The sequence below is a fragment of the Equus asinus genome, chromosome 21, assembly GCF_041296235.1.
Source record: "Equus asinus isolate D_3611 breed Donkey chromosome 21, EquAss-T2T_v2, whole genome shotgun sequence".
NCBI lineage: Eukaryota > Metazoa > Chordata > Mammalia > Perissodactyla > Equidae > Equus > Equus asinus.
In genome coordinates, this window is record NC_091810.1 from 9,604,460 (window position 1) to 9,619,754 (window position 15,295).

Sequence of the window (15,295 nt, forward strand, 5' to 3'; positions counted from 1 at the left end):
AGACCCTTGAAAGCAAGGGAATGAGGGTTTCCTTTCACAGTGGACTTGGGAGTTGAAACATTCAGCCCAGAAGAGACAGTCATGATCCTGAGGAAACTGGAAGAAGCTGCCTCCTCGTCCGCCAAGCAGAAAGCCCTCCTTCATGGACTCCCTTTATCCAGATGAGACCAAGAAGGAGGACATCATGAGATGCCCTTGCAGGTGGGAGACCTGTGACAGCGGAGCCTGTGCCTGGGAGGCTCTGAAAGGCATCATAGGGCTGACATTTGCTGTGAGCAGAGTGCCAGATGAGAGGCACGCCTGCCTGTGTCTGGGAACAGTTTGAGTGTCAGGGAGAAGGCACCGCTGGCGCAGAGGCTCACAGGAAGAAGTGGGTCTGACCAGACAATGTCAGAAAGATGGCAGTGTAGCTGGAAGGAGCCTGAGAAGAGAGAGGAGGGTACATGGGGACAGGTAGGGCCAGAGGGCAGGAACTGGCAGACTGTGCTTTTCCCGTCGCTCTCTGATGACACTGTTCTAAGACATTGCACCTAGAAAATACAAATCCTTAACATCTCACAAATTCTGTGTGCCAGGAATGGGGCACAGCTTAGCTGGGTGCCTCCGCCTCAAGGTCTCTGTGAAGCAGGGGCTGTGGCTATATTGCGGCTCGACTTGCGGAGGGTTTGCTCCCAAGTTCACTCACATGCATGTTGACGGGGTTTGTTTGGACTGAAAGTCTGAGTTCCTGCCTGTCTGTTGGCCAATCATTCCCTCCGTTCTCTCCTATGGAACATCTTCATAGGACAACTGAAAACATGCACACTTGCTCCCCCAGTTCCAGAGATATAAGATGCAGAGAGAGAGAGAGAGATGGAAACAGAAGGAGGGAAAGACGGAGGGGACTAAAGCCAATGAGTAAGAAGGAAGGGCCAGGCTTTTTGTTCTTAACCCTGGGTTGCAGGCCATCCCATCACCTTGGCTGCATTCTATTCAGAAGGCAGTTCCTGACCACTTGTGGTTCCACAAGGACGTGCACAGCAGAAGACAGTGAGCACCAGGAGCCATAGTGGAGGCTGCCCACTACAGAGGCCGACACGAGGCACTTGGGTCTGATTCTAAGTCAAACAGGAGACCTTGCAAGGTTTCATGCCAGTGAATGGAAGTATCTGAATTTCCCCTAATTTCCACCTCTTAAAGGTACAGACCTGGAAATGAGGCCCAGAGGGGCAGTGACTTTCTCAAGGTCACAGAGCTGGAACCCAGTCCTGTTTTGAGGGGTACTCCACACTACATCCCACCCCTTCTTGTCATTCTTTCATCTCTAAGTGTGTGCATCAGACACATGCAAACCAGACCACAGGTGTTGTCGCTATTGTCTGTTCTACACTTGAGGATGTCCCAAGGGAGATATTTCTGGCCTCGTCCCCATCGTGCAGGTTGGGTGATTGAGGAGGCCCTGGGAGGCCCATTGGCATTTCCAGGACACAGAACTTGTAGGAAAAAAGAGGTCGGAACTCAGCTGCATGTCCTCAAGCTGGAACCCTGGTTCCATCTCAAGGTCCTGTGTTGGGATCTGTGCTGGCTATTTGTGTACAGTTCTGGAGGTGACATGGGCAAGGAGGGTGAGCAGCCAAGATCCCAGAGAGGTTTTCGGTGGGTGTGATTGAAGAAGGCGCCCAGGTAAGGGAAACTTGAGGAAGTGACCTCACTTCCTTGGAGACAGACCCCAACAGAACTTAGCACACTGGTCTCCAGGCGCCCACATTCTAGACATAGCATCCTATTGAGCCCACTTGAGTGGCGACACTGAAGACAAGAGGATGTTCTCCTGCTGTCTCCCGAGTTGTGGAGGCTCTGGCTTCAGCAAAGCCAAGAAAAAGAGCCTTTTCAGTCACTATAGACACTGGCTTGGCCCTCACCTGCACCGCCTCTGTCCAATTGGCAGGAGGAGCACTCAGGTAACACAGGGAAAGCCAACAGGGTTAGGCCACAACTGGATGCCACCCGCACAACAATTTGAGCCTCCTTGTGTGTCAGAGGGGAGTGAGAGATGGACGGCGGTGCTGAGTGGGGACCCACCCTGGGCAGGAGCCATTTGCTCGGTGTTGGAAGCCTGGCAGTGTGTCGTGTTCCCAGCCTAGGTGGTGGCTAGCAGGATGGGAGAGTGGGTGCTGGGAACCAAGCTCCTCTACCCATAGGTTAGTCCTGAGCCCTCCAGGTGTCATCTCATTCCCTCCCTGGCTAGAGGTCTATGCAGATGCTGCTCGGTACCTGATCTGTGCTGGGGTTTCCTCCTGTGGCCAAGTCGAGGCATGCCCCTCAGACCTCCCGGCCCGGCTCTCGGGCACTGTCTTTGCAGAGCTGCACGCAGGAGGTGGTGGAAGAGCTGACGGATGGCTTCGGGTACTCCATCTCCCTGGACAGGGACCAGCTGCACCGCGCCACCATCAATAACCAGGGCTGCTCTGAGGTGAGAGTGGGCACGGAGGGGTCTTCCCACCCAGGCCCCTGAGATGACGAGGGCAGGCCCAGAATCCAACCTCAAACTGCCGTTCTCCTGGGACCCTAACAGGGCTGTCCCCCATGTGTGTCCCACAGTCCCATTCCCAAAGGAATCTGGACTTCCGCTCCTCCCCACCAGCTGCATAGGAGGGTAGGAGGGCACTCTTTGCATTTTCCTAGGAAGATTAGAGAAAACGTTGATGTCGTTGTCACTTCCCAATAGGCCCTGAGTATCTTTGAATTTTGCCTTTTTTGGATAATGAAACCTCGATAACAAGGGTCTCCAAACTCCCTTTAATGTAAAAGAAATAACCATCAGCGTGTTTGAAAGTCAAAGGGATTCTCAGAACGTGTCACTGCCCTGTACACTGTTTCCAGACCTGGGAGGGGTGAGGTGGCCACATAACATTTCCCTCCAGGTCAGGGTCTGATGAAGCCTCAGGCAGTTAGAGGGGATGTCCCTCAGCCCTCACTTTGGGCGGTTCTCAGTTCTGAGCCACAGGACCTAGAGAAGCCACTTGGCATGCCTAAGCCTCTGTTCTCCTCTCTAGAGAGAGGGTGTCTGTTGAGGATTCACTGGGCTGGTGCTCTGCACAGAGGGAGCTCTGTTGTCCCTCAGCGAGCAAATGGCCTCGAGGGAGATCAATGTGGAATCCTTTGCAGGACCAAAGTCAGATTGTACTTTGAGAGCCCAGAACCTTGCTGAGTGTGGGAGCTCATGTGTCTCCTGTTGCACACGTCTGGGAGGGGCTAGGAGTTCCTGGGTCAGCTGCAGACCTCGATAACGCTGGTGGTTTGCAGTGGTGGCCCTGACCCTGTGTCCTCCTCATCCCACCCAGAGTGAAGATGAGTCCACTGTGTCTATAACTGAGGCCTGCAGGATGCGTGCCCTCCAGGCAGGCACGATGCAGAGGCTCTCAGAGTCTGTGCTGCCAGATTTCCCCAGCAGAGTGCTCTGCAGTGTCATCACCTCCCTCTGCAGCTACTCAGGCTCCAGCACAGCCCACCAGGTCCTGGAGCAGCTGTTTCCCAGGTGACTGCCTGCCTCCTCCTCAGCACAGTGGTGACTCTGCCCACTGCCAGCTGTGTGTCTTGCCTTGGGAATGTCACCATATCTCTCTGAGCCTGAGTTGGCTCCTCTGAAACGTGGGGTGGGAGAGGATGAACTTGCTAGGCTTCTCCCAGGGATGAATGGGATCAGCCCTCTAGGTGCTGCCCTGGTGCCTGGCTCTGCAGAGAGGGTGGTGGGCCGTGCTGTGGTTGCTGGTGGTGATTATTTCTCTGTCCCCCACGGAAAGTAGTCTTCCTCTCCCTTCACTGGCTTGTGGCTTTTTGAGTTTGGAAAAGCACCTGGAGAGCACCCTGTCAAGGAGTTTGAGATGCCATCCAGCTGGTCCTGGTGCTCGTCCTTGGTGTAGCCACTTAGGGATCTCTAGGGCCACAGAGGGGCCACAGGCCCACTCAGACACCTGGGGTGGTTCTGGTTGGAGGTCATTCAACAATGTCTATGAAGGACCTACTCTGAGCAGGACTTCTGGACACACTAAGTGTCACTCAGTGACTGAAGCAGACAGCCTCCCTGGGCGTCCCCTCTATTCTGAGAGTCAGACAGTCACACTTGACGTCATTCACAGGTCCCATCTACCCTCCATCCCGGGCGATGCCCTCATCCCCTTTGGGACACATGGAGGCAGCTTGGCCCATTGCGTGCGGGATGCTGGAGGACAGGACCACCTCCCAAAGTGAGTGGTCTTTGGGTCGAGAAGGAGGGCCTCCTGTCTCTAGCAAACAGGGTGCGGGGAGAGGATGGAGGCTGTGGCCGGGTCAGGCCTGGGAGAACCCTGCATCTCACCCATCTTGTGATTCCCATGGGAGGGCTGAGTTCTGGTGGCTTCCACTCCGGCAGGACTGGACTCAAAGAGAGCTGTGCATGGGTCCCAGGTCCCTTGAGAATTGGAAGGGAGGCTGGGCTGCGTTGTCCCCTAGAGACCCACTCCCAGCAGAGTCCCAGCTCCTCCTGCCTCCCTTTCTCCACATGCACACCTTGTGAGCACCACTGCCAGGTCCATAGTAGGAGGTGTGTGAGCAAGCTGCTCCCAAATCTGCTGGAGTCTTCATTCCAGTGGCCCACATTCATGCAGGGCTTGGATGGGCTGTGTCCAGACCCTTAGGGAGGAGAGTGTCAGTGGGAACAAGAGACTCTCACAGACTCTGTGTTCAGCCTGCTGGATGAGCAGGCCTGCCACAGCCAGGACAGCCAGCCAGGGCTCAGGGCTGGGATGGGGCCCTCCTCTGGAGGGGGAGGGTCTGGCACAGGGGCGCAGATGCTAACAAGAGTGCCTTGGGAGGGCGGTGTTTAAGGAAAGGCCGGGCCACTGACTCTCTGGCCCATCTGCCTCCCCGCAGTGTTATCTATTTCCTGCTGGGAACCTGGCTGGGCCAAGGGCAGGATTGCAGGGAGCCCCTGCGGTTTCCCTCTTGGACCCTGCAGCTGGCCACTCTGCACGTCAGCTTTGGCGGCTCCCACGTGGAGGGCCATGCCTACCTTCTGCCAGGCCACCTGGAGCATCTCAAGGTCATTGAGGCTGAACGGAAAGGTGAGGGGACTGGAGTCTGGGAAGACTGTCTGTGCTGAGGTTCATGGCCTAGCGTTCCCTTACAGGCAGTGGAGCCCTTCCTATCTTTGGAAAGGCACAGAAACCGTCAGGTGTGTGGGTGAAACTTTCTCTTTATCCTGCTCCAGAGCCAGCTCCAAAGCTCCTGCCACTTCCAAAGCCAGAGCCAGTGCCAGCCCCCGGGCTGGAGCCAGCTGCACCTCCAGTCTCACCACGTGTGGTAGAGCTGGAGCCAGCAGCCCCTGAGTCGGCCACTCCAGGACCAGAGCAAGGGCCACCATTAGAGGCAGCCCCAGAGCCCAGCTGCCCCTGGGCCGTGACCACCGAGGACCAGCTGCGGGAGGAGAAGCTGAACATCTTGGACTTCCCTCCCCAGCTGGTGGCAGAGCAGCTGACGAGGATGGCTGCGGTGAGCAGAGGAGCTCGCGGGGCGGGTGGCCCCTGCCTTCCCGGTGCCATGAGCCGCCCCGCACCTGCCATTCCCTGCTCGGGATTCCGATGATCTGGGTCCAAATCCCTGCTCCCTCTCTTATCAACACTGTGACCTGGGCAGCTTTCTTTCTCCCCAAGCCTTAGCTGTCCCCTAGCGAACAGGGGACGGTAGAGACGGACACTCAGCACCTGCTGTACAGGGTGGCTGTGCCGATGAATGAGGTGGGAGAGAGTGGAAGGTGGGCAGAGTCTGGCCCTTTGGTGGGGGATGGGCACTCACTGAAGTGCTGCCAGGTCCTTGGGTGGATCCCCCATCTGCGCAGGTGGCCCGGACAGCCTCAGCACTTAGCAGGAAGGTGATGTGTATTGACTCCAGTGGAGACAGTCAAACAAAGCTGGGGGTTGTCCCTGCCTCGGGGGACTGTGCATGGGAATGGGGAGTGGGACCCGAGGGGCACTGGGATGGGTGGATGATGGCCCTTCTGGTGGGCATGTGTGGGCTGCCTTCTGGAGCTTGGAGGAAGTGAGACGGGGCTGGGAGCAAATGTTCCCTCCCTTCCCCACGGTACTGTGTCCAGGGTCATCCTGGACTGGGTGCATTCAGTGGACACAGACAAAACCCAGGGACTCCCACAAGCCTCAGGCCACATGCTCTGCTTCCTGAGCTCCAGTTCTGATCTCACCCTGCCTGGGCCTATGGGAGACTGTGGACGCCGAGCTGGGGTGCGGCAGGACCGGGTGACACTCCGAATCTTCTGCAGGAGCTGTTCAAGACGTTGGTGCCCGCCCACTGCCTCGGCTCCATCTGGTCGGAGCGTGACAACAGGGAACGCGAGTCCCTGGCACCCACCGTCCGTGACACTGTGATGCACGACAACACCATGGCCAATTGCATCCTCGTCACCTGCCTTGGGGACGCGAGCATGACAGCGCAGGACAGGGCCAGGGTGGTTGAGCTGTGGATCAGGGTGGCTGAGGTAAGCCTTGGCACGCCCTGTCTGGATGCGTGGGAATTGCCTCTTGTTTCTCAGCTCTCAGGATTGAAGTCTGAGGTCTTAGTCCCTGGACTGTCCCTTGACCCTCATGCCAGGGCCACGTTGACCTTGACTTGAGGTCCCAGTGGGGACAAGCTCACTTCCTCCCTTGTGTTGAGCTACAAATCCTTGTGCCTGGCAGTGTTACTCGTCGGGTGGCAGGTGTGCCCTCCCTGGCTTCCCTGGGCATGTGTCTCCTCCAGGACAGGGGAAGTCCGTGAGGGGACAGAAACCAGAGGCAGCAGAGCTTCAGCTCCCCCTCACGGCTCCATCTCTTCGCTTCCCCAGGAGTGTCGAGGCCTCGGGAACTTCTGTTCCCTCCACACAATCCTTTCTGCCCTGCAGAGCCCTGCCATTGCCCGTCTCCAAGACACCTGGGGACAAGTTTCCAGGTGGGTAGTGGGTGGTCTGCTCTCCAGCCAAGCACCATGAGGGTGAGGTGGCCCAGGCAGCCTGATTTGGGCCAGCATGTCCCCCAAAGTCAGCTGAGACCACCTGGGAGACAGCGAACACCGGGCACAGGGACTGACCTGGGTGCTGGGTCTCTGAGTCTCTCAGCGCCCTTAGGCCAGCAGTTCCGTCCCAGGGATTCATTTCCTTCCAGACCAGATCCTGGCTTGAGCCCAGGTGGAGAATCTCAGGTGTTTCCTTTGCAGCAACAGAAGCCTCTATGCAGCTGAAACCAACACTGTTCCAAAGAGATCTGTTTGGGACATCTGGGAATGGAGGCCCCAAGGGACAAGAGGAGAGGCCCCTCGGCAGTCTCATGGGGACCTTAGAGCTCAGAACACCCCAGTGAAATCCCTCATCCAGGCCCCAGGCAGTTTGGATCTGCTGGGTTCTCAAATAAATGGGACTTGCCTTCAAGCATCCCACAGTTTTTCTTGCTTGCTTGCTTTCTTTCTTTCCCCACCCCGCAGGGAGAGTTCTCAAACCTGGAAGAAGTGGGTCAGGAGAGAGAAACGCGTGAGCAGGGAGCTGCTAGTGCAGGTAACCTGGTGGCTGGAGATCTGGAAGGAGGCCAGAAGGAGAGGGGAGGGGAGCATCCCGAGGGGATCCTAGGAGGTGAGGCTATGGCAAGGCTCGGCCCAGGCTGGGGGTCAGAGAGCCCTGTGAGGGTGGGGCAGGCCGGGGCCACTCGGCCAGGTCCCCCAAGACACCCTGCCCTCCCCCTCCCTGTCTGTTCAGCTGGGGTCTGGACACACCCCTGGAGTCCAGAGGTCGGGGCCTTGGTCAGATTTGGAGCCAGGGCTGGGGTGAAGGCAGCGGGGACAGGGCCTGTAGCTGGCACGGGGAGCAGCCTCTCCCAGTGGGTCCTTGAGCCAGTCGCTGCCCCTCTGGGGGCCTCCGTCTCCTCCTCTGGGAAGTGGAGGGAAATGATCAGCGGTGCAGGCCTCCCAGCGGGGTGCTACCATCCAAGGGAGGACAGGAACGCAAGGAGATTTGTGCCGGCTCCTCCTCCAGAGGTGAGGGGAGAGCAGTGATGACACGCAGATGACTCTGAGTCCTCAGGAGACTCCTGGAAGCAGGTGATGTTCTCCTGACACTTTTCAGCTGAGGAAAGAGGGCCAGGGAGGCCTGGGCAGGCCCAAGGTCACACAGGACTGAGTCCTGGAGCTGGGACTGGTCTAGAATCAGAGCACCCTGCAGTTTGGAGCAGCAGAGGCAGCAGGGGACTGGAGCCGATGGCCAGGGTCTGAGATCAGGGGCCTTGGGGGACATGCAGAGAGGAGTATGGGCGCACTGACCCTGTCCTCGGCCCCGACAGGAGGCGACCTCCGTGTTAAAGACTGCAGAGAGGGCCCGCCAGGGAGCCCAGGAGAGGCAGCGGCAGCAGGTGAGGGTGACTGTGGGGGAGGGGCCTAGGAGTCAGAGGAGAGGGGGCTCCCCCTCCCAGCTGGAGACCTCCCTCAGGAGAGGGGCCTTCCTCCTCAGGCGAATCTGCTGTGGCTGCCAAGCATGACAGGCCTGCAGTGGCAGTGAGCAGGAGGAGGCCTGGAAGGGCTGGCAGCAGGGCAGATTTGGGGTGGGGAAGGGCAGGGGCCACTGCCCCTGGGAGGGGCCAACAGCCAGCCCTGGGACTTGACTGATGGAGTTTGGTGTTCCTGGAGGGGAGCGGGGGAGGGAATTGTGTGTGTTGGGGTGTCCCGAGGATCCTAGGCTGCTCTGTGTGGGAGCGTGGGGTGGGCAGGAGGCTGGGCTGAGGGGTTTCAGGGGAAGGTTCACGGGGGCACCTGAGAGCGGGAGCTCATCACCATGCCCATCCCGATGGCGGCACAGGGTGTCGTCCCCTCCCTGGTGACGTTCTTCCGTTCTCTGGAGCTGCTGGACGCTACGATGGAGGATTATGTGGAGGTGAGTGAACCCGGAGGTGGGTCCGGGGGCTCAGGCTCCTGAGGGTGGGGAGGAGAGAGTCCTGTCCTGAGCCCTGAGCTCTCTGCATTTGGAAAAGGTCCTCTCAGCAGGGCTTCCAGCCTCGCGTGGGAGTTGGGGTGTCAGGCCCATCTCCCCAGTGGGTGACGCAGGCTCTGCATAAGCCACCGTCCAGGTTCCCTGGGCGGCTGAGGCTCAGAGCTGCCTGACTGTGTGGCCGCAGGAGGTGGTGTCTGAGCTGGACTCAGCCTCTCCCTCTGGCCCTGCCAGTGAGGGAAGAGAAGTCGGGCCCCTCCCAGTCAGGAAGCACATCAGAGGCTGAGCTGTCCCTTCCTGCCTGAGGCCTCAGTCTCCCCACGTGTCATCAGAGAGGGTTGGGTCACAAGGTCTGTTGCCTCAGTTGCTCTGCGCCCCCTGCTCTGGAGCCCAGAGACTGGCCCAGGTCCAAGTCCGGACTCTGGATGGGCCTGCCCACTGGCAGTAGTGCAACGTTGCAAGAGGTGTGGACGAGGGCTAGTGCTGGCCCAAGGGGGCTGTTTCTGGTGGACTGCGGCTGTCTGCCTTCCAGGGCAATGTGCTCAACTGTCGGAAATGGAATGAGGTAAGCGGCTGCGGCCTCCTGGTGGGGAGGGTTAGGGTTGGAAATCAGAGACCCCCCCCCGCAGTGGGCAGGACCCCCTCTGGCCCAATCCCCAGGGTGGAACATTTATTTGCACAGTTCGATATACAGAGCTAGGGATCTTATGGCATTGGCGGGTGGGGGAAGGGCTGGCATCAAAGACTCCTTCCTGGAGGAGGAACTATTTGGGGCCAAGCGTGAGAGCAGGCAAGCGCTGACTGGAATCGCAGGGAGGGAGGGTTCCCAAGTGGGCAAAGGCCCCAGACTGGCCCCTTGCCCCCTTCCTCAGCCCCTCCACGAGCCCTGCAGGGTCCCCCACTCAGGCCCTGTGGGCATCCTGTGCTTGCTCTCTCCTAGCAATTCAAACTGATGGAGGAGATCGAGCTGCTCCAGGAGGCTGCAAATCTGTACACCGTGCAGCCTGACGAGCACTTTGGGGCCTGGTTCCAGGCCGTGGAGCCCCTGAGCAGGAGGAGAGGTGAGTCGGGTCAGGAGTTGGGGGAGGGCAGGGCAGACTCTCTCTGCTGACCAGCTCCAGAGCCCATGGCCGTTGCTCCATGGCCAGCCCCTGATCTGATTGCATGGCAACCCCTGGGGCCCTTCGACTCCAGCTGCTGGCAGGCTCCAGGACGCACATGTGATGTGTGGCTCCTGAGAGCTCCCAGCTCCGCTCTGTCCTGTAGCTACAGCCTGTCCTGCCAGCTGGAGCCCCGATACCACTGGGTCAGAAAGATTCGACTCTTCTCCAAACACAAGAAGAACTGCTCAGGGCAGAGTGAGTGTCCAGACTGGCAGTGGCTGAATCCACGGGCTCAGGAAACATTCAGGCTGAGCGTGGGCCTGGGGAGGCAGACAGCTGGCCCTGGGCTCCAGCTCCACTGCTGAGCAGTCCCGTCCTGGGCGATTGCACTCACGTTTCTGGGACTGGTTTCCTCCTCTGTGAAGTGGGTGACGCTAAATATCAGCCCCTGTGTCAGGGACAGATGGGGTGCTGTTGGCTGACTGAGCACTGAGCACAGGGCTGGAGCACAGAGCGCAGTGGGGGCCGGGATGGGGTGTGCACTATGGTTCCAGGGCAGGCCGCTCAGGAAATGCCTCTCTTTCTCCAGACACCAGACCCCCAACCAAGGGCCCAGTGTTGGTGGTCGATGACCCTCCTGAGACCAGCTGAGCTACAGCGGGGACACAGCGTTGACACTCAGGGTGCACAGGGCCACCTCCCCTGATTCTGATGAGGAGAACTTTGTGATCCATTTCTTGGGGTCCCCTGTTGGCCACGGGGGAAGGCACCAACCCCTCTTCCCCCTCCCCCCTTTTGCCCAGCACCTATTTCCCTATTTGGCGGGGCCATATTTTGTTGTCAATGGTAAATGCTCCGTTTGAGTATTATATTAAATTGTTGCTTCTTTCTAATCCTGGGAGTGGAGGTGTGAGTCTTTCACTCGCAGCGCTCATGGAAACCAGATCCAGAAACTCACATTCCTCCTCGAATTTAGAAATCTCCCAGAGTGAGCAGCTCAGTTTATGTGGAGAAGGGAGAAGTGCCAGTCCCCTCCCTGGCTACTGAAGGACGTGCCCAAGTGCCCCTCCCGCCGAGGACAGGATCATTGCAGTGTGGTTCACCCTGTCCAGGAGCAGAGATGGCCCCTCCGACCTCTTGGGACTAAGCGGTTGGAGGCGTTTTCTCAGGCAGAGCCACAACCACTGAGCTGGGCGTGTCTGTCAAACTAGCACGTGCCTGTCCCTAGCACACGTCCTGCCCAGGACAGTGGCTGCCTTTCGACACTCTGCCGGAAGAGGGAACATTTTCCCGGTTTCTCTTGCACACAGATTAGGACCTTGTTTTCTGATTCAGTCTCCGCAATGGCTTCAGCTCTAAGTGGGGAAAATACCGTCAAAAGCTCAAAATGTGCACATAGAGAGGACGAGGCCAGAGGAAGGTCCTGTGGACATGGACCATGGGCAGGCAGGACTCTTCCTTCTCGGGCCCACTAGGGGCTCCCTGTTCACCTCTGACCTAGACTGGATCCCCCTGGGCTTCTGGTCCCTGACTCCCAATACCATTTCCTGCTTGCTGTGTATCCAAGGGGAAAGCTGTGGGATGCAGCTTTTAGGGCCTCAGCCAGGTCTCCCTCCATAAACCTAGTGCTCCCTGTGAACTAGGATTTTCAGCATCTCTGCACTTCTGCATACAATTGTATCTTGGGGCAGAAATTCCCTAGATGCCCCCAGCCTTTCTAATCATCATCCTGACCAGGAATGACCCTACAGTCTCCCTGCTGCCGAGGGTGACTTCTGGGCCTCTGTGCTTCTCAGGCCCGTGGTGTCGGACAGTCCCAAATTTACACAATCTGGAGTATTTTTAGTGATTTTCCTAAAGTCGTTGCTGTGCCTGAGCCCAGCAAGTGTGCAGCCCCTCGGCTGGCTGTGTTCTTTTCCACAGTCTTGTGCTGTGGTTCTGTCATGGGGATGTGTGCCTTTCCTGTTGGGAGCTTTGAAAGAGGAGGCCTAAGAAGGGTGTGAGTTGGGGGTCTTGCGGGGAATGTCAGCAACCTGATGATCTGTGGATGTGTGTGGACACAGCCTTACCAAGGGAAATGCTGAAATGCTTCCTATCTGGGTGCTAAACAGACACTGCTCTGAGCTCAACAGGAGCACAGGGTCCAGAAGCAGGAGCAAAAGCGTGACCACCCAGCCTTTCCAATGTCGTCCCTTGGAAAGAGCCTGAAAGACAAGGGCAGGGTGAAGCGCTTGGCACTTCTGAGTTATCCCCTCCTTCCTGGTGGCTGCAAGTGTCACTCAGACACAGGCAGGCTGGGCTCTGCCAGGGAGGCTGTCTCAGCTCAGCGGGAAGCTGAGGATCAATCCTGGTCCCCAGCAGCCCAGGTCTTTGCTGATGCTGCACAGCCACCCAGCAGAGACTTGCCAGAGGAAGGTGGGGAAGGCTGTGCTGTCCCTCGGAGGAGAAAGAGTCCTGGCAGGTCCCAGGGCTAGCCCAGGGCTGGGATGAAGGCATGGGTGTCCCAAGAGAGTCTCCTCCGGGACTGGGGTGCTCCTGAGAGCCGACCCAGCAGGTAGCAATGTTTAGTTTGTTGTGGGAGTACAGCTGTGGACACAGGAGGCACCATTCATCCCATCTTTGGGTTTCCAAATTGGAAGTAGGTTGCGGAAGTCCACGAGGAAAGAAATTAGCAAATCTGGATGAAATGTTTCTTGTTCAAGGCACACAGAAGTTACCAAAACTGGCTTCCTAGGAGCTGACTTAGGGGAAGAGAAAGTAACAATGTGAGTCCCTTGAAATGCCTCAGGTGAATATGGTGTTGGCAGGAAATGCTCAAAATGTTTGAGGAACTGGTAAGTTGGGTGCCATTTAAACTATTCCAGGTCTAAGGTGGGGACGGATGCTTGCATCTTGGCTTCCAGTGCAAGCGAAAACAAGGCCACTTTGGGATTCAACTCAGTCTTTCCAAAGTGGTCGATGAGACGGCGTTTGTACTCCTCACTCACGGACCTCGAGAACTTCTTGCCGTGTGGTCCATGCACAGATGCATCTTCCATTTATGGAGCTAACAAAAAATCTGTCCAGTTGACAGCCATACCATCCAGCCTAATGCCGTCTCCCCCTACTCACAGTGCCCTGAACACCCGTCTTGCTGATTTGGACATGATTTGCCTCATCACAGTGAGAGAGCCATGCCAGGGGGTTCTAGAGCCCCGGGAACCATGTTCACACCCCCTCTATCTGCCAAAACAGGAGCATCTCTGGACGGGTAACCTGAGTCCAGAACCCTGCCTTTCTCTAGGCTTGGCTTAGGATTTGTCCCTGAATGGCATGACTCGAGCATTCTCCCGAATGCTGCCCCCTGGCTTAGGTGTGTCTGGAAGAATTATCAGCATAGACTGGCCTTTCTTTCACCCTTGAGGAGACCAACGAGAACGCCCCTCGACTCGCCAACCTGCCCCTGGGTTTCGATGTCTACCAGGCCTGTCCCTGTGACGCCAAGACCTTGGAGAGCACACTGTTCTGGCTCTCTGGAGGGAATCGGACTCTACCTAACTACAAGCGCCTGACTACAGCAAATCCGTGGCCACTGTTACAGGAACAACTTCAGCACTGTCAGCCGAGGTCGGAACCCTTCTGGAGCTCTCCAGAAGCCCCCAGGTAAGAGGGTCTGAATGCTGGAGAGAGAGATTCTGGTCTTCCCCCATGCCTTTCTCTCAGCCAATCACAGGGAAAGGCAGAGCTCTACATAAGTCCTCCCAGGGACATCCTCCGATGGGGAGTTTGTTAACTGGGTTGGGAAGGAAGACCATGGTGAAGGAGAAGTGCCGTTGAAACATTGAGACTCAGCCCAGACTCATGCTCAAGGCCAAGGCATCCACCCCGCAGCTCCTGGGAATATTGGCTGAGGACAGCTCACAGCTCTGTCCCTCACAGGACATGCCCACAGCATAGGGAAGCGCCTAACCAGAGGATGCAGCCCTCTCCAGGGACAGCCAGGGGCCCATGTCTGGCAGATAAGAGAGTAAGAAGCCTGGTCCCCTTGTCTCAATTTGGGACAACACCAAAGGGCCGTCCCAGCTCCAGAGATCCCTGAGGGTTGGCTGAGACCCAGTGGCACCGGGCTTCGGCTTCAGCTTCTCCTGCGACCATCTCTGCTTTGCTACCTTCCCATAGGGATATCTCTCCAGAACACTTCCATACACTTTCCACATGCAATACTCCCCATCAGACTCAGAGTCTCTTGGCAGGGCCCTGATATGTGACAAGCAGCCATCAGCAGACACGACTTCTGACCATAGCAATATGAGATTCAGGAAATTCTGCTTTGGGAGAATCACCCTTTAGACAATCTGAGAGGGTAGGTCATCGTAATCTTCAGGACAACCTTAGGTAATGCTCTGGTAAGAAATTAAATGCAATGATTAAGAAATCCATGACTCAAGATGTATTTCTCCTCAGATTTACATCAAACATTGTTCGCCGGGGTGAAGGGAACCCTGCTTCCCAAGTCTCGTTGGGCAAGGCTGATGGAGACCCCATGACCTTGTTGCTACACCATCTGAAACTCACGCCTTCTTCCATTGCCACTGAAGGACACAAAGAGCACCTGGGGCCTTACACACCCTCCTTTCTCCTTTGGCCTAAAAGTGATGCCTTGGGCAGAAGTAGCCACACGTCCATTCGAAAACCAAGAGGGCTAGGAAACCTAGTCTTCTGTGTGCCAGAATGAAAGGAGAACTGGATGCAGTCTGCCATGCTCTTTCTCTACACCAAAGCAGACAGTCTCTCTCCCTGTCACATACAGTGTTCGCCCTGTTTCCCCAGGAGGACATCTGAAGACCCATTGAACTCAGAATCTCTAGAAGATCCTTAGGCTAACAGATCCAAGTGTTCAGTGGCCACACATGACAAACACTACAGAACTTTCAGGGTTGGATCAGAATATCCCCTAAAGAAACTATCACCATCGATTGCAGTCAGCATCCCCCAGAAATGCTGGGGAGGGGGAGAACCTGATTTCCCTAGTTGTCACGTCACAATATTCCAAATGGTAAGTTTTCTGCCAAAAGTCCTAGAGCATACAAAGAGACAAAGAAGGATGGCTCCTACCTAGGAAAAATCTAAGAACAGATGGGGCCCCTGAGGAAGCCCTCAGGGGCGAGCACACAAAGCTTTCTCTGGTTGTTGCTGTTCACATTCCTGTGTCGAGCCTCTGTCTTCCTAAGCAGCAATA

At 56.9% G+C, this 15,295-nt stretch overlaps 1 protein-coding gene across 1 annotated transcript; it reads left to right on the forward strand.

Annotated features, from left to right (window-relative positions):
* Nucleotides 1-5,362: 5,362 nt before the first annotated feature.
* LOC139041372 (ral guanine nucleotide dissociation stimulator-like) lies at nt 5,363-11,132 on the forward strand. Its single transcript, XM_070492815.1, has 10 exons — nt 5,363-5,508; nt 6,293-6,508; nt 6,854-6,957; nt 7,486-7,555; nt 8,334-8,402; nt 8,846-8,920; nt 9,507-9,539; nt 9,915-10,035; nt 10,241-10,332; nt 10,667-11,132. Exons 1-10 carry the CDS (start codon nt 5,500-5,502, stop codon nt 10,781-10,783), a joined length of 906 nt encoding a protein of 301 aa, XP_070348916.1. The 5' UTR covers nt 5,363-5,499; the 3' UTR covers nt 10,784-11,132.
* Nucleotides 11,133-15,295: the final 4,163 nt, after the last annotated feature.

Excerpts from the sequence above, each read along its gene's own strand:
- LOC139041372 (XM_070492815.1), top strand. Across the intron at positions 6,509-6,853 it reads TGTGGATCAGGGTGGCTGAG|GAGTGTCGAGGCCTCGGGAA; the intron begins GTAAGCCTTGGC and ends TCGCTTCCCCAG. Across the intron at positions 9,540-9,914 it reads ACTGTCGGAAATGGAATGAG|CAATTCAAACTGATGGAGGA; the intron begins GTAAGCGGCTGC and ends GCTCTCTCCTAG.